This window comes from Limulus polyphemus, unplaced genomic scaffold (genome assembly GCF_000517525.1).
Source record: "Limulus polyphemus unplaced genomic scaffold, Limulus_polyphemus-2.1.2 Scaffold225, whole genome shotgun sequence".
Classification (NCBI taxonomy): domain Eukaryota; kingdom Metazoa; phylum Arthropoda; class Merostomata; order Xiphosura; family Limulidae; genus Limulus; species Limulus polyphemus.
In genome coordinates this window covers 736,344-755,082 of record NW_013665835.1, presented here as the reverse complement: position 1 = coordinate 755,082, position 18,739 = coordinate 736,344, and the positions used below count along the sequence as shown (strand labels likewise).

At 33.6% G+C, this 18,739-nt stretch overlaps 1 protein-coding gene across 1 annotated transcript in view; it reads left to right on the top strand.

Annotated features, from left to right (window-relative positions):
- The window catches only part of LOC106478566 (anoctamin-4-like), a 140,578-nt gene that overhangs the window by 52,175 nt on the left and 69,664 nt on the right, over window positions 1-18,739 (top strand). The window contains exons 3-6 of the mRNA XM_022382181.1: window positions 8,353-8,382; window positions 9,930-10,075; window positions 13,583-13,692; window positions 15,773-15,828. Of these exons, the coding sequence (XP_022237889.1) occupies window positions 8,353-8,382; window positions 9,930-10,075; window positions 13,583-13,692; window positions 15,773-15,828 (342 nt within the window). The remainder of the gene's footprint in view (window positions 1-8,352; window positions 8,383-9,929; window positions 10,076-13,582; window positions 13,693-15,772; window positions 15,829-18,739) is intronic.

Here is an 18,739-nt window from a genome sequence, read left to right as displayed (position 1 = left end):
ATTATAACGCCCCCACGGCTCAAAGGGCGAGCATGTTTAGTGGGACGGGGACTCGAATCCGCGGCCTGCAGATTGCGAGTCAAGTGCCCTAACCACCTGGCCTTGTGATAGAATAGTCTAGAAACAGGTGGATAAAGATCGATTTACACAGATACCTCGACAACTGTCACACCCAAAGTTGGCTGAAATAATGTTTTACCAGTGCATTTGTATGCCCTAAATTGGAAAACCGCTTTTTCCCCTATGATGTTTTTGCGGAGTAATCGGGTCCTCAACTCGGAAACTCACCATTAAGCAAGTACAGGAAAATCCCCAACATGAAATCGAGTGAAACCAGAGTGACCCGGCAATGACAACCGGTGTGTTTTATTGTGAAAGTTGTAGGGTTGAATCTGAGCTCTGTTAGATTTCCGCCTTTGTAGATGTTTTGATAACAACTATAACAAATTTGTTGAATATGACAAATAAAATAGTTTATCGTTTTCGGATTCGGGGTATTCAAATCCAGTTGTGAAATAATATTCAGGGCATTTTTGGGTGTGGTAGCTGTCGATGTATCTGTTTCAGATGGATGACGACAGAGCGCTAGTGTACAGTATCTCTTTTCTTGGCTTGCTGACACTAGGTTTTGTGTGTCTTAGAATTTTTGTATAAAACTACGCAAAGCGCTATCTGAGTATAACCGTTTCTAATTTGGAAGTGATAGACTAGCGGGAGGGCACTAATCAATAGTACCCACCAAGTGCTCTTAAACTTCTCTTATGTGCCCGAATAATGGGATTTGACCGTCTCTCTTATATCGTATCCCACTCAATTGCCCTAAAATACGAAACGTATTTATTTTTGTGGCATCGGGACGTGAACTTGGAACCCTCTGTTTCACAGTCCTGGCTCATTAAACACTGACCTAAGCCCGTACCCATACTAAATGGACATTATATGAATCATGGAACAAAAGAAAGATGTCATTCGTAGTCGATCTTGTTATTAAGTGTAAGAAATATGTTTATTATTTGAAATAGAAGACTTGATCCTGATCATTTCTTTAAAACACCACCACAGACAAATAGAGGACAGGTGGCGGCCCCACCTACAGGTAATTTTACTTTAGAACATATCTTGAAATTCAAATAGTTTTACTATGCAAAGTCCCTAAAGGTTTATGAGTATGAATTTAAAAGTTAAATATACTGAATAAAAATCAGATTTTCCACAGTCAGTGTTCTTTCGGCAATATTTTGATATTTTACATTCTATAACACAGCAGACAAATTACACCATCTTATTAACCGAGATAGTAATATTAATGTTTTAACGCTTGTTCATTTACCCTCCTACGCTTGTATATGAACATTTTATCTCAAAAATTGTAAACTGTTAAATGTTAAAAACTTGAGTAACTCTTACATGTTTGTTGACATATTTTAAGATTGTTGATCAGAAGTTGATAAGCAATAAATATAGCTCTGTTGATTAAGCTTAATGAGTGGAAATGCAAAATTCTGGACGTAGACAAAATAAAATACAAAATAATTCTCTTAAACAAAAATTCGAGTAAAAATAATTAAACCATACAAAGATTTGATATTATACAGTGGTTAATGTCAAAGTGAGTAGGGCGAGGTTTTTGAATGTTATAGTAAATTGTTCTTATCAGGCAAACATCTATTTACCAGCTTTAGCCCGGCATGGACAGGTAGGTGGTTAGGGCGTTTGAATGGCAATCTTCGGGTCGTAGGTTCAAACCCATGTCCCACCAAACATGCTCGTCCTTTCAGCTGTGGGGGGCGTTATTATGTCACGGTCAATCCCACTATTCGTTGGTAAAAGAGTAGCTCAAGAGTTCGGATGAGTGGTGATGACTAGCTGCCTTCCTTCTAGTCTATCACTGTTAAATTAAGGACGGCTAGCGCAGATAGCCCTCGTGTAGGTTTGTGCGAAATTCAAACCAACAACCAAAGAACCATGTTATAAGCTTTATTTTGTTCTTAACTTCGAAGTAGTTTATAGGATATTTGGCTTGTTGTAAAGAGCTGAAGAAACAAAAGCACAACTTAAAACGCACACAAGTAAATAATGTTTTTAATTTTGTTTCTTCTTCTCCATTTATACTATTTCTAATCTGTTATTAATATTGTTGGTTAATTTCATTGTTGTTATTTTGGCAGTAAAGTTTGAAAAAAAAAATACACGACTTTTGCTCTCCAGATAATAATAAAAAAATTTTTATTTGTCATCTAGTTTGCTCTTTTGACCTAAGACGCTTTTTAATTTTATTATTTAGGTTCAGTAATACTGTTAGAAAAATTCTAATTCGAGATGAGAAGGCCACTGATTTAACCCGAAATTTGTAATCGTACTAAAAGCTGTAATATTAGGACAAACGAAAAAAAATTAAACATGTCACAGAATAGTGACAAAATAACTAAATTTACGAAAATCGCATATTTGTTGTGTTCTTATAGCACCTAAATGATTAGTTTTTAATTATTCTTTGCTTGCAGAGTTTTTTGTTTTTTGTTTTTAATTATGCACAAAGCTACACAAGGGCTATCTGTGCTCTGCCCACCACGGGTATCGAAACCCGGTTTCTAGCGTTGTAAGTCCGCAGACATACCGCTGTGCCACTGGGGGGCTCTTGCAGAGTACCCGGCGTTCCACAGATGAAAACGGCTTTGTTTTAATCAACCGTATTAATTGTGATTTTTTTTGCAAAAAATAAGAATGATTTCTTTACATAACTAAATATTTTAATTAAAATCAATAAAAATAACAATGTACAAAAGAATAAAAATTTGCTAAAGCTATTCTAACCAAAGCAAAACCCTGTACATTGCTCCTGCTTCATGCATTTGCTTGGCACGACATTTCAAGTTTCCAAAACAAAATTCCCTACGTTTGCAGCGTATTCTGACTTTATCATCGTTCCATTTAATGAAGAATTGATTTATTCTCTTCTCGTTTCAGCATAATGTAAATCAAAATTTGCCGATACCGAACGTTTTTGTAAAGTCATCGTATAGCTGATTCTTGCGAGTACACGAAAGAAAAGTAAAAGATATGACTAAAGCAAGCCTATTTAGTTGAGAGAGTGTGCGCGCATGTTCGAGAGAAAGCACCATCCTTTTTCAGTTAAGAGAAGCTAGAGAGTAGGCATGTATGTGTAGAAGTAGGAGAGGGGGTGGGGAAAGAGAACAAGTGAAAGCTCACGAAGTTTTAAAATCGTTTTAACACATACTTGATCATGGATAGAATGGTTAGGAGAAGTCCTAACACAGAGAAAAAACGTAAATAATAGCCCTCTTGATCACACATTACCTAAACAATCCGGCCTTTTAAATTTGAGAACAATTGGTCGTACTGTTTGCCAAAAATTGCTACTTTGGCCTCACAATGGCCCATGAAGCCTCTCCCACATAGCCCATGGTACTTCCCGCACAAACTCTCCAGAGTTTGGAGTTTGTAGCTTTAAAGATGTAGCCGTGCATAAGGAACAGACCCATAGAGAGAGATCAGAAGGCTACTGACTAAACCCGAAATTTGTACTCGTACTAAAAGCTGTAATATTAGGACAAACGAGAAAAATTGAAACTCGTTAGAGTAAGGATTATTAACTGTTTGTTTGAAGTTAAGCACAAAGCTACACTTGGGCTATCTATGCTCTGCCAACCTCAGGTATCGAAACCAGGTTTTTAGCATAGTAAGTCCGCAGACATACCGCTGTGCCACTGGGGGCTTATGTTTATGATAGTGTATCTTACCAAAAATTTATTTGGGCACTTAGTTTCCCTAAAAACAAATTCCTTTGTGATATTGTAGTTAACTATTATGGGCATTCACGTTATTAATTTTCCGTAAATTGTAACGTATCTATTTCAAGGACCCCCCCCCAAAAAAAAAAAAAAAACCCTACAGCTAGGATTAATGTTTAGTGAGGAACCTACTGAACTGAATGATTAGTATAAAAATACAATAACAGCAACTTTTACAGTAGGCAAATTCTGATGATGACTAGATTCTTTCAGTCGAAACGTTGTGATTATTAAAATCAGTAGATGCCTACTTTAAAAGTTGCCGTTACTGTATCTTTAAATTAAACTCAATAACGAATTCCTGAAACTAATATTACATCGTTTTATACAGCTCAAGATACCTAATGGTGCAATAATCAATAGTTTCAGCAATTTCAAATAAAATCCTGGAACTTGAAAACAACACTAAGGTGAAATTTATTTAATCTAAGACACACAAGTATATAAATGTGGCCATGCAACGTTTCGATTCCTTACCTAAGCCGTCACCAGGCTTAAGAAAATATCGATAATTAATCACAAGACCAAAAGAATATTATAGTCTATTCTTTTTTGTTCAAATCCCTAAGGGATTAAATAAAGAATATAGCGTTTATAAGATAATTATAAGATAATGTTTCATGACAAGTGTTATTAATTATAATCATGCTTTTGACCTCAATTATACTTGCCATAAAACTTTAGTAGTAGGCCTATTGTACTGTTAATACTATCTTAATGTAGTCCCTTAGGAAGTTTCAATAATTAGAAGATTGTATAATAATACTATTTCAGCCACACTATATTCGTCATATCCACTGCCGACGAGGCGTTTTGCTCAATCCAGAGCTCTTCAGGCCTATTGCGATACAACAAACATGGTAGTAGTCAAAACACTATTTATATAAATCATTTGTTAAAATAACAATTGTTATGGTGTGAACGCCCTCTACAAGATGGAGAAGCACGTATATAATTAATTATATTTATCATAAGACATTATGTTAGGTCTATTGTATCTTTAACGCTACAATCTTAATCTAGTTTTTTAGAGGTTTCAAGAATTAGAAGAGTGTATAATATTAGTATTTTATCCTTACTATATTCGCCACATCCATTGTCGACGACTCGTTTGGCTCAATCCAGCAGTAGTGCAAGGAACACAGTAGTTGCTATAAAACAAATTAAGTGTATAAGAAGACTATGTTATATTTAAGCCAGGGAGATTTAGTTTACGGATAGACCTTCTTTGACTAACACAATTCAAGGTTGGGATTACCATAATATATATGAATCAAAACACCTAAACTTTAAAAGTATAAACCATACAAATGTAACAAACTTATTGTGTCTATAAATACTCGTGTGATGACTGCAAGGCCACCTATACCGAAAAACTAAACGACATTTTTCCATCTGCGTCCACGAGCACATGGGAGTGTAATATCTTTCTAAGTCCACTCATTTCGGCGATTCGAAATCAAACAAATAAAACTGGACATTCAATAACTCGCTCAGGATTCAACATTATTTTTAATGACAATTCCGACCTTGAACTGTTTATAAAAGAAAGTCTATCCATAGAACAAGTCTCTCTGTTTTGAATAGATCCAGCCTTTTTTACACTTAATTTATATTAAAACAACTTTTGCGATAAAATGTTTTTCTAATAAACAACTTTATATATATAATATTTATCTAAACAAATAAATATATTTTTATTTTATTTTCTCTTTTCTATTGATACCATTTATAAATAATATCGTTAGTTAATTTTATTGTTTTCTTGCTTCAAGTGATTAAAACATTCTTTTGGTTTTGTATTTTCTGTTGTTCGTAATTATCGTTAATTTGTTATGCCTGACGATGACCTAAGTAGAGGATTGAAATATTCTAAGGAGAAATTAGGTCTAACAATAGAGAAATAAATCTCACAAACCAAACAAACTTTACACATACAGGCTGGTAATGTAGACAGCGCATACCTAATGAACCTCATTGGGAAAAATGGTTCCGAAATATTAAGACGTATTAGATTCAGATAATTACTCCAATCATACAATCTAAACATCAACCAACAGTGTTTAACTAACCTTTTATTTTTTGTTTTTCGAGCAACCTGATACTGTCATACATAATTTGTCTTCACACAAACAAATGCAGTATGGAAAAAAAAAATCCTACTAGTGAAGGGTCTTTACTAAGTAACAAGCCCCCAGTGGCACAGCGGTATGTCTGCGGACTTACAACGCTAGAATCCGGGTTTCGATACCCGTGGTGGGCAGAGCACAGATAGCCCATTGTGTAGCTTTGTGCTTAATTACAAACAACAACAACAACTAAGTAACAAGTTACAGACTGAATACTATTATCTCTTACAAAGCTTACACAAATGTTATATTTACTCTGTCGCTGAAAATTTTAACCAAATAACAAATTGAATGATAAAAAATAAACAAAGTCACTTCAAATCTAACATAGTCCGAAATATGGGATCTTAAACAACTACGAAACTATATGAATATTATCACTATCACACCTGATAAAGGGAATAGGGTCGTCATTCAGGACCATGTAAGTTATTACAAGACTCAGAACATATTAGATAACACTACTACGCTTAAGATACTGAATGTGGATCACACAAACATACAAAAGACAAAATTACACAGGTACCACCTAAATCTTAAAATAAACAAGGGATCAGTAACGATATTGCTTACAAAACCATTCATCCCACGTGTTCACACTAATTTCCTAACACTCAAAAGGAAGTTTTTCCAGTCAAACCTATTATCTCTGGAGTTGGTAACTTACCAATGTAGTTCCTGATGAAACCAAAGAAATATGTACAAACTTAGTCTATATAGAGAAGAAAACTATTAGTTTTCAAAAATGTGTTATACTTTGTTACCAAACAGTCATATTTTATCGTCAGTAGAAAAACTTATGAACAGCTAGGGGGGGTGCTTTGGGAGCTAAGTTAGCACTAGATTTAGCTAAGTTACTTATTTGTTTTCATGAAAAACTTTGGCTGCAGGACTGCTCATCAGGATGTAATCCTTTATGTTACCACAGATATGTTGTTGACACCTTTACTGTCTTTGAGTATCAGAATCATGTAGAACAATTTGTTATATACCTTAATAAACAACACTTTAATATTAACTCTATGGTAGGATATCCAGAGAATAACAGCATGTTCTTCTTAGATACCCATATCACTAACGCTAACAGTATGTTATTAGTTAGGTTATACCGTAGAATAAGTGTGGGGCTTACACTTCTGAAGTTTAGGTGCTCGTTGATTTGTTCTATCGTCTGGTTGTTGATCCTAGATACTCTTGTCTGTAGCTCGATCATGCATACTGTTCCACGATCATGGAGTTATGTAAGTAGTTGATTCGATCTTTGAACAGAAAGCTTTTAGTCTACGTTGGGATCTGAAAACACAGTTGGGTTTATTATGCGGGCAGGCTCCGTTAATCAGTTTCTTAACTTTTTTTTTTTATATATCATGAACGATGTACTTTCTATGTATGGTAATACTAGGGTCAGTTTCTTATTGGGTACATTATAAGTCTCAGTTGAATAGTGGTGTATTTTTTCCATCACTTTGTCAACCAGATTGGGCGGGTAAGGATTATTGCATAAATATTCTTTGATTTTAAACAGTTCTTGATTCAACACTTCTATGTTATTAATAATAGTGTAAGCTCGATACACAAGTATCTTAATTAAGTTTTCGTTAATTACAGATGGTACCTAACACTTAAAATAAATAAACAATTTCGTGAAGGAAGTATCAAAACACCGAACAACCAACACTTCAAAATCATTCTCAGAGCACAGAATGAGAGAAATCTGAGTACTCTTAAAACTATCACGAAGAAAATAAGGAAACCAGTGATCAACAATCGGGAAAAAACGCTTCCAAAATGGAAGATGTTGTCGAAATTGGCATGTTCGTTGTCACATCCAACATCAGTTGGTTTACAAGAAATAAAGTCTGCGAGTTTCGCGATCGAAACCCGTTACCGAACATGCTCGCCCATTCAGCCGTGGGGGTATTATAATGTGACGGTCAATCCCACTATTCGTTTGTAAAGAGTAGCTCAAGAGTTGGCGGTGAGTGGTATTGATAGCTGCCTTCCCTCTAGTCTATCACTGCTAAATTAGGGGCAGCTAGAGGAAATAGCTCTCGACTAACTTTGAGAGAAATCCAACAATGAATAAACAAACCCTTTATCATTAACATTTCTTAGGTAATTTGTCCATACTCTTTACAGAACATGAAGGTGTTTTAACTTCAAGTTATAATGTTTGTTACGTTAATAATTTCTGTAAAAATGCTCACCACTCGAAGTTTGTATTATATATCTCATATGCTTCGTATAGCTCCTGATCGTAGTGCTACTTGTAAATTAAAATCCCAGCATTTAAGTGTACTTTAAATAATTGTATGATCAATAAATCATATTTTTCTGAGTATGTATTAATTTATACATAATGCTTTATTTTAGATTGAACTTATACAAACACAATACTTTTCTGTTTTCAGCGTATGGAACATAGGGAGCCAATGGCCTGGGTATGTGTTATTTTACTATTTTAAGCTATTTGTACTTTAATTTACCACATTTTTCATTACGGTCGCAGGCTTTCTAACTGTAATATTGACATCTATATTCATCCTTGACTGCTTTTAAAAAAAATGCTGTGTTTATATATTTCCTTGTTACCTCTGCCACAGAGGTTATGTTTTCACCCTTGTGTGTGTGTGTGTTTGTTACCAAGATTTCTCGAAAACGGCTGAATGGATTTGGACAAAAGTTGGAATATGACCCAACTTAGAAGTGATTAGTTCTTGGAGGGTCTAGGTCAAAGTTCAAGGTCACGAATGTCTAAAAATAATCCGTATCCGTTAACATGGGGTCCGATTTTTCACACTATTTTTGCTCAGTCAAAAATGATCGGATTTTGATGAAACTTGGTGGACATGTGTAGAATATTATTCCTCATTGTCCTGCCAAAAATGATCCATGTTCGTTGATAACGACGGACATTTTCGTATTTTTTGAGGGCCGAATATGATCAATGCTGCGTGCCCCTCTAGTTTTGATATGGGAATGAACTACATTATATATTTTTTTTGACTGAATTTCATTATTTTTTATTAACATTTTCTAGATAAGACGCCTTCTATTTTCGTTCTATAAGAACAGGAACATACCTTTTGTGAAAAACATTTGTTTTTATATTTCCTATCATTGTAATAAATAAAAGTGATACAATAAAATGACGTCGGTCAATTCAGCTACGTTTTATATTTTAGATCATAAACCCTCGGTGTTCTGCTGTTATTTTTGTTGACTAATAAAACATAAGCTTAGGCCTCCATCTTTACTGCTATCCTGTATCACAATGTTCTATTCGTACACTGTAATAAACCATCTGGATTTTTCTTGACTGTCTGTATGTATTGACCGCTTGCTAGTCGGCGAAGTTTCTGTTGCTTAGTAACCATCAATTCTATATTGTGATGTTTTGTGTTTACTGTCACCTAGCAACTCTTGTCTTTTGATACTGTTACATATATGTCAAAAGGTTCTTCAATGTATTCTTTGGCAAAAGGTCAAACTTGCAAAAAAATGACTAAAAATATGACTAGGAAATATGTTTCAGAACTCTATTAGAAATCCATTATTAGGAGAAACTACAGCCATAAATTCATGTTTGAAGTAAGATACTATGAATAATTGAATATAGTTTTATTGGGTAAAAACACGATGATATATGTAGACATGTTATTGAAATTATATCATAACTATCACAGAATTAACTGCAAGTACTAAACACTTTATCGTCTTAGTAGTAACACCAAATAATAATGATTATTTTAAACATCATATACATATGTTCATTGGATAATATGAGATTAAATACATTTCTTATAATCTCGTCTTTCAAGTGATTCGTCTAACTACAGGTTTTTGAGCACATTTGCTTGATATCTCAATGATTTATTTTATAACAATGAATACAATAATTATTTTAAATTGTTTTTCGATATGTTCTTCAGATTACAGTATCTAACAAAATAAATACATTTGTCTCTGTATTGGCGATTTGTTTTAGGTAGCAGATGATGCAGAAAATGAAGAAATGTCTTGCAGCTCCCTCTGGTGTTTTGATAGCGAAAACCCATTCATGTATGATAAGGAGCTAATTCCTGATGATTCTCTATATTTTTCAAGCACCTCCAATAAAAATTACAATAATGAGTAAGTAAAAAAATAAACTTAAATCTTCAGATTATATCATTGGTTAAGATGCCGGACTGGGTTTAGAGTTCGCGTCCCGTTGTCAAACAAATTGCGCGCCGCACTTTAGATGGAGCCAAGGATGCATTATAAGAGCGACGCTCAAACAAGAGTTGACGGCAGATGCCGTTGATTGTTGAAAAAAAGTAGAAAACTGAATTAATAACCTGAATATATTTTGAAATATAGCATGTTTTTATTTGAAATACTATTTGTATTTCTATTATAGCAAAACGATAATTCGTATTCTAGAGAAAAAGTATATTTTTTTCACATCAGTAAAACGATTGAAGTAAAATACTGCTACGATAAAATAAAGTGCAATGCATATTCATTGTTAAGGTTTGATAAATTGTGCATATGGTTTCTTTTTTATTGCAGATGTGGTCTGAAAATGGGGTTATAATTTATTTAATATTTCATCTACAGAAAATAAATACTTATATTTTAAGGAACAGCCTTGGAAAATGAATGGTATGTTAAATTGTAAAGAGCTAAAGGGTATTTGTATTTTACTCATAAAAACAAAATCTGCAAACACAATACTACCTTTCTACATTGACCATTGCATGCTAAGTTCTTATTAAATTTATTAGCAGTATGATATTCGGCATGTATGTTGATTTTCTATTGTTAACAAAGGTTAAAAAGAAAGACACATGTCTCTTCCCAAACTGCTGTATGCGTACTAAACTCTGTCTGTATTTTTAAGAACAGCTAAACTGAATTGTGAAATATAGGATTCAGCGTATTTCTGTCATGCGCCATTAACTAAGATTTTCAAAATCGGAATGTGGTTAGTAATTCCATACTTTTTCTTCTTCAATATACACTTTCAAAAGCGTCGTGCTGGGAGTACTGTATAATTTTTAAGAACCCTGATAAATATTGTATACACGAGAATATTAATATTATATAAACGAAACTGTATAAAGTATGCAGTGTAATAAGATGTAATAAAATGAATATTTCTTATAGTTTTGTTTTATAAATTTTGACATTAGTAAATTTTATTGTACAGAGCTCTGATAAAGTTTCGTAACGTGTTCGAACATCAAGAAAATTAATACGATTCGTCATATAGCAATAATTCTTAATGGATAATACCAATGAGCCCATGAAAACAGGATACCGTGGTCAGCGGAAATTGTCGAACGAGGTCGTTTATTGCTCATTGTAGTCTCTATTCATTTCAAAGATGACCTACATACTTGTGATAACAGGATACATTGCTTAACGAAGTGTCCAATATTCAACATGGCTACATGTTGACGGCTGACCCATCTGATTATTGACTAAGCAGTTACATAAAGTAAGTTATGTATCGTGAAACGTCTGTTATTTTGACGGAGTTGACAGATGCCAGAAATGGTGGCCTCATCAAGCAAATAGCGTCCTCTAGTGACCATTTCTGCTGACCTCAAATTCGTGTTCCTCGTTGTATCATTAGTATACCCACCAAAAATTATTGTTCTATATCGAATAATATTATTTTACTTATGTTAGAACCCGTCAAGAGACTTACAAGAACCTGATGATGCCACGTTAACAGTGGCAAAACGTTGTTTTTTTAAATGATGCATTTGTTTTCTATCCCATTTTAGCTGTTTTTGAATTTTAAATTTTGTAGAATGTAGGATAGCTCCAACACTTATATTTATAAGAACCTCGTATATCACAAGATAAGATATCTATGAGGTTAGTAAACCGATTTCTGGTAGACGTCGCTTTCATCTGTTTAGAATATGATCACAAAAAATTCGAAATTAAATAACAACAAAATAAAAAAAGTTAATTAGTTAGTTTGTTTGTTTTTGATATTAGCGAAAAGGTATACAAGAAGTATCTGCGCTAGCCGTCCTTAATTTTGAACTGACAGACTACAGGAAATGGAGCTAGTCAACAGCACTCGCCGTCAACTCTTATGCTACTATATTTAACCGTCACTTTTATAACGCATTCATGATAACGGGTAGCGAGCCATGGATCATCGGATTCGGAATGAGACACGCTAGCCCTAGGTCACGTCCAGCCCATGAATAAGTCCTTACCATTTGTCAAGTCTAAGGGCATATGAGACACTAGCAGTATTTTCTGTTAGTGAACTAAGATCTTTGTTGTCTTTTGATTATATAATTATAGTTATTTTATTCTTAAAGACTGTAATTTGTGGAACAATCGAATAATTTATTCTTGTTCCAGGATACTCTTTTAAAAAATCTCAATTATGCATATGTTAATATCATTTGATACCATTAACAATCAATTAGAAACTTTAAAATTAATGGGAACTTTAAGTTAAAAAACACCATTAAGCAACGTACTTAGATTCAATAATATTTGCAGAAACAAACTAACAACTCATAATAATTTACTAACATCAGATGTTCGCTGTTCAATTTCAGTAATGAATGATTATAAATTTATTGATAAATTAGTTCACCATTTGAAGTATTAAAGACAGGATACTGAAAACTCACTTACGTTTTCTAAATTTCAAAGCTTAAGATGCTGATTTTAAGTATTGAAACGATACAGCAGTAATAAAATAATGGTGGTTCTGAAAATACCTTCATTATTAGTTTCCATCTTTTATAACGTAGGTTTTGTTTTTTAAAAACTGTTGCGTTTTCAAATCCCACTATTGCTGTTGTTATTATATAAGTTCGTTAATTTTTAAACAATTTTAACCTGAATGGCACTTTTGCAACGCATGGTCTAACCGGTCAGGTTAGAGATCCCTAGGTCATTTTGAACTGAATTACGAGTTGATTGTCACTAGTATAACGCGACAACACTTGAAAGAGAGGTGTTCAGTGACATCACATCTCAAACCTTGAACCCTGTGATTCACAACCCATCACTCTAACTACTAGGCCACGCCTGACTCACATATTAATTTTAAAGGACTAAGTGAAAATGACATATTGGTAAAATAAAATAAAACTTAAGTAATTAGAGTTGAAATAAAACGAACATGTTTTAAAACACATGTACTGGTCGTCTGACTTTACTGACATACTTGCACTGATGAGAGACAACAGAAAAAAAATAGAATCAAAACTTATAGTCAAGCTACAGAAAACACACCACGGAAGATCCTTTACCACATTATGAAGAAAAAGGGGGGGGGTAGTCTGTAGACAGGATAGAAGAGACACAGCTCAAGAATAGTTTTTGGTCATAACAGATCTTAATTTTCCATACAAATACAGGGACTAAGATAATTAGGATTTAATAATTATATAGATAATTTATATCTTACTAGTTGATGTATGCCAGTTCAACTCACGGGGAATACATAGGGGTCTTCGACGGGTGACATAGGGAATCAGATCCAAGCGCCGCCTCTAAGGATACATGCCTGGACTTTTGTCAAGTAATGGTTCAGAAGAAAATGAGGGTGAACATATGGTGTGATATGTCACATAAACAGTCCTACGTATATGTTACTTATTATTTCTTTAGGTTTCATGTGGTCGAAAAAGAATCTTTCTTGACATCCGCCCAGCGCAGCCGCATTGTATGGGAAGTGTTAATGAGGACGCCTTATGAAACAGATTCAGGTTCAAAGACAGGTAGGTTAATAAAATTGAAGAATATTAGTAAAGAATATTAACTTTTAACGTTCCCAAATAAAACACCCATAAAACTTTTTTTTTGTCTGTCATTATACGATCGGGGGAAACTGGAGATCTTTTTAAACTCAAAAGTGCTTGTAAGAATAAGTGCTGATAATTTTTCAGTGTAGCGAAAACTATAAGATGACCAACATCTAATGAAAATGTCATAGAAAATTTCATTCAGCGCTCGGTGTAGATTTTGCAGGTTTGAGCATTTATTTGCTGGCAAGATCTTAATTGACTGCTCCAAACTACAAATAAACCTGACTGCTACAACAGGTCTCCTGTTGTCCTAAAATTCTATGTTTATATTTTTAAAAAAATGCTTAATGTATTGGAAAAGTATCTGGTGGAAAGGGGAATCAATTATCTAGGGAACAACTGGTAGAGATTGTAGGATAAACTCATAAAGATGACATAACTTTTCAGAAACATTGTGATTCTTGGTTATTTCTATGCTAATATAGAATAATTTTGTAATTTTTGCATTAAATAAATGATTATCAAGTGTGAGATACATTTACTGTACTTTTATTGGTCATAGTTCTATTAGTTTTTCGTCTCAAGAGTCACAGTATCGTCAGTTGTTTATTTAAAAAAACAAATGTAAAATTCGATGGGTATCCTTTAGAGTGGGAGTAATCCACACAGGTTAATAGAATATAAGTTAGCTTACAAATTAAGGAGAAGCGGAAAAACAGATCCACGTTTCAATGCTGCTTATGAATAGAAGTAAATACAAACAGTAATAAAGAATTCTCAAGATTCTAGTGACTGCTAATCATCCTTAACTGTGAAAGGCATTGAACCAATATAGAAATCACAAGAGATTTATCGTTAGTTTCGTGGTACTCCTATAGATTGTTTGTTTGTTATTTATTTCGCGCAAAGCTACACGAGGGCTATCTGCGCTAGCCGTCCCTAATTTAGCAGTGTAAGACTAGAGGGAAGGCAGCTAGTCATCACCATCCACCGCCAACTCTTGGTCTACTCTTTTGCCAACTAATAGTGTGATTGACCGTCACATTATAACGCCCCCACGGCTGAAAGAGCGAGCATGTTTGGTGTGACGGGGATTCGAACCCGCGACCCACAAATTGCGAGTCGATCGCCTTAACCACCGGGCCCACTCCTATAGGGGCGTTTGTTTGTTTGTTTGTTTTTAATTATGCACAAAGCTACACAAGGGCTATCTGTGCTCTGCCCACCACGGGTATCGAAACCAGGATTCTAGCGTTGTAAGTCCGCAGACATACCGCTGTGCCACTGGGGGGCCCTATAGAGGCGTGTTATTTTACCAAATGAATAATTTAACAGTGTCCTTTAACGATATTATATGGTATGACCAGTATTTTTTTAACTATAGGTTATTAGACATTTGTTAATTTAAATATTTGCAATTTTTTATCGTGTTTATTTATTTATATTTTTTTACTATTTTCTAAACTAAATTGTTTAACCGTAAAATTCCCGATGAGGATCCATATAAACTCCATTGGCTTTTTAAAAAAATATTTTTCTAAAGTATTTAAGCACCAAATTTTAGTGGTTTCATGGTTCCTAATAAAATATGAGTCAAATAAATTACAACAAAACTTTACTATCAATATTGCAATTAATCCTGCTGTGTGTTGTAATGTAACAGGGAAGAACAGAAAAATGCCAAGCAATGTGATGCAAGATACGGACCTCACGGTAGTATATGGCATAGAAACAAATCGATGTCTAAGAGATAACAGCATTTGAAGTAATCGAAATGTTTAATGTGTTTAGTATTTTCCTACTACTCGTGAAAAAGCCGTATTTTAAGTCTTGACATTTGGAAAACTGTCAACAAACAGGCGCCACTTTCCTTTTCTCACACTGAATTGTTGTGTAACACGTTAAAGCATATCGAACCATATAAAAGTATTTCGATACTTCATTTAGCCTATAGACGTGACGTCACATTTGTTTGATACCTGATTAGACATACAGCGGCTGTATTTTCCATGACATCACAATTGTTTTGACAATATTTTGTCTGTCTTTTCAGGTATTATGCGGCTGCTGAATAACGGAATTTACCTGTCTGGTTATCCTCTACATGATGTAAGTGTTGAGCATCTATGCCACAGTTCTGTCTTTCTGAAACCATGCTAACTGTTGAGGTTAATATTCCATGTAAAACAATTCGAGACAATATTTCTGATTATCTTTGTTACTAATTCTCGAATTAATCATCCAGTCAGAAATTATTCAAATAAACTAGCACATAGGAGTTTAATCAGTTTTATGAAACTTATACTTTTAATATATATATATACTGGAATTGTTTCTAAATCAACAGTATAAACCAATGGCATCAATATATCTAAACCAATGTAAAATATTAAATTAGCATAAAAGCTAAGTTGTTTAAGTAGTTATGGCCCATATTACCTTGCATAGATACACCAAGTCACCTGAACTGAGTTAGGGCCGCGTTTCGCCTTGTAGTTACCACGCTAGGATGCCATTTGGAAGATCAAAGGCTCGAGCCACGATATGCTTCTAAACGTGTTCTGTATTTTCAGTTCTGGAGACATTAAGATCGTGACAATTAGACCCGCTAGTTGGTTAAAATAGTAGCATAGGCGGCAGGCGCTGCCGAATGGTTTCACTCACTCTGATCAGCAGTTTTAAATAATGGATGATTGTAACCCAATCATGCAGTCTCTGACCTTATCACTCAGTCTATGTGTTGCATAAAATTCCGTTCAAGTTAAAGATAAGTACAGTCTGAGCTAAGTCTGAGGTTTGATAGTGTACACCCAGAAATGTCATAAATAATGTGCTCGTGAGGTGAAGAAAGTAGCTCATAACCTCTCAAAGTAAATTGCACGAAACTATCCACAGAAAGTTTTATTATTTTAATACTCAATTAATGTATGTTTCTTTTCCAATTACACTCCATAAGTTTCACTATAAATAAAATAATAAAACGAAAATCAACGTTTTTTACTTGCACAATCATTTATTTGTAAAGATTTAAAAAAGTTAAAAGAAACTTAAACTCTACACAAGAACAGTCTGTTTTACGTATTAAGTTTCATTATAATGTTGTTTGCGGAAAATAAACGTGTTTCATGGGACAAGCTAATAATCAAATAAACATACTTGTGTATATTAAATATAGAAACTCAAATTTGTATCTTTGAATCATTGTTTTTAGAGCAAACATTGATAATTTAATTTGATCAATTATATAAGATTAATTTCCGTTAGTTGTACATCTGTATAAATGCTAATTTGTCTTTTTTATTATCAAATTTATTTTTTAATTGTTTCTTCTTTCTTTACTTACAATGACGAGAGGTTAAAACAGACACTGCTTAAAATGAGGTCAACTTTGTCGTATAATCAAAACAGTGGAGCTGTTCATTTTTAATATTGATTTGGATTAGATGTCACGAGTGAGAATTTGCAGAAATATTAAAGTTTCATTAGCTATTAGATTTTAGTAGCTTGAATTTGAATGTGTTCAGAGTCTTCTTAAAGTAAGACAGATCTCGTGATTTTGATTATTTACATGATTTTTCCACATCAGTATCCGGATTCCATCAAACTGTTACAAAACAAATACAATATTATTTGAAAAGTGTTTTTGGTGTACAAAACATGAAGATAGCTTTTATATGCGGAAACATCTGTTAGCTGAGTTCTTGCACAGATCTTAAAATATAACGTTGATAAACGGAAACATCAGCACGTGTAGATATGTAGATCTTGAAAGTCGAGTTGTTCAAAACTTGAAAATAGCGTTGATAACTGGACCAATTGTTGGTTGAGATGTTGAAAAGGAAATATCTGCTGAAGCTTTTCGCCAGACACTAATCATAGCAGAAGCGTCTGGAAAATGATCTATAAGAAATAGTGCAGCTTATAAAATGAGTCAGATCAACGTAGGCCGGTAAGGCAATCACTGATTGGCATGTCTTTAAGCCAATCAGGAAATATAAGATGCCGTTCAAGTGAAAAATACCTATTACAATCTAGAATTAGTCCCAAGTTAATAAAGAAAATCAATACCATTATAAAACTCTTATTGTCAAACGATAAGCAAAATAAATAAAATACAACAAATATAATACAATATAATAAAAAATCAATAAATTATTAGTGATTAATATAACTTACAATAAAATGAAAACAATGGGATACCCGTATTCTGCCCACCAAAGGCATAAGTAAACAAAACAACTTAAGCATAAAATCTAAAACTTTAAACTTTTCAATTCACGAAGTGCATAGATTAGAAGGTAATTTATATATTTTAATTTTACTTTTACTTGTTATTATATTTCTGATATTTACATCATTTACATACTTTGTTTTTGTAATATTTTCCACGTTAATATTTAGTCTATGTTTTTGATGTAGGCAGAGAAATTGCCTCTTGTGAACTACTTATTGGAGTAAATATATGGTCGCAAATCCAATAACTTTTGTTTTCAATAGCTTGAAGACAATTTACATTATTTTCACTTGTATTACAAGTTGAAGCACCGTAGACGTTCAAATAAAAGTTTTATAAACTTTCATAATTCTAAATATATCACAACTATCAATATGTCTTTCATAAGTTAAACACGTTTTAAATCTTTAATGTGAACTTTACTATTAAAATTTTATAAAAATGAATTTCACAAAATTTAGCACAGTTTTCAAATTTTATTATTCTACTATAAATAACAGTTGCAATATTTTAAAACTTTTCAAACACGTTTTTTTCCTCAACATTTTCAAAACATAGCCCAATTAATATTGTCAAGATCTAATATAACCTTCCATAAATCACCCCAAAGTGGCAAGTTAATCAATACAAACTAGAGATTCTGAATAAATTTTTCAAACAAGTGATACAATCAGTAAAGTGAGGTCCAGCATGGCCAGGTGGTTAGGGCGCTCGACCCGCAATCTGAGGGTCGCGGGTTCGAATCCCCGTTACACCAAACATGCTCGTCCTTTTAGCCGTGGAGGC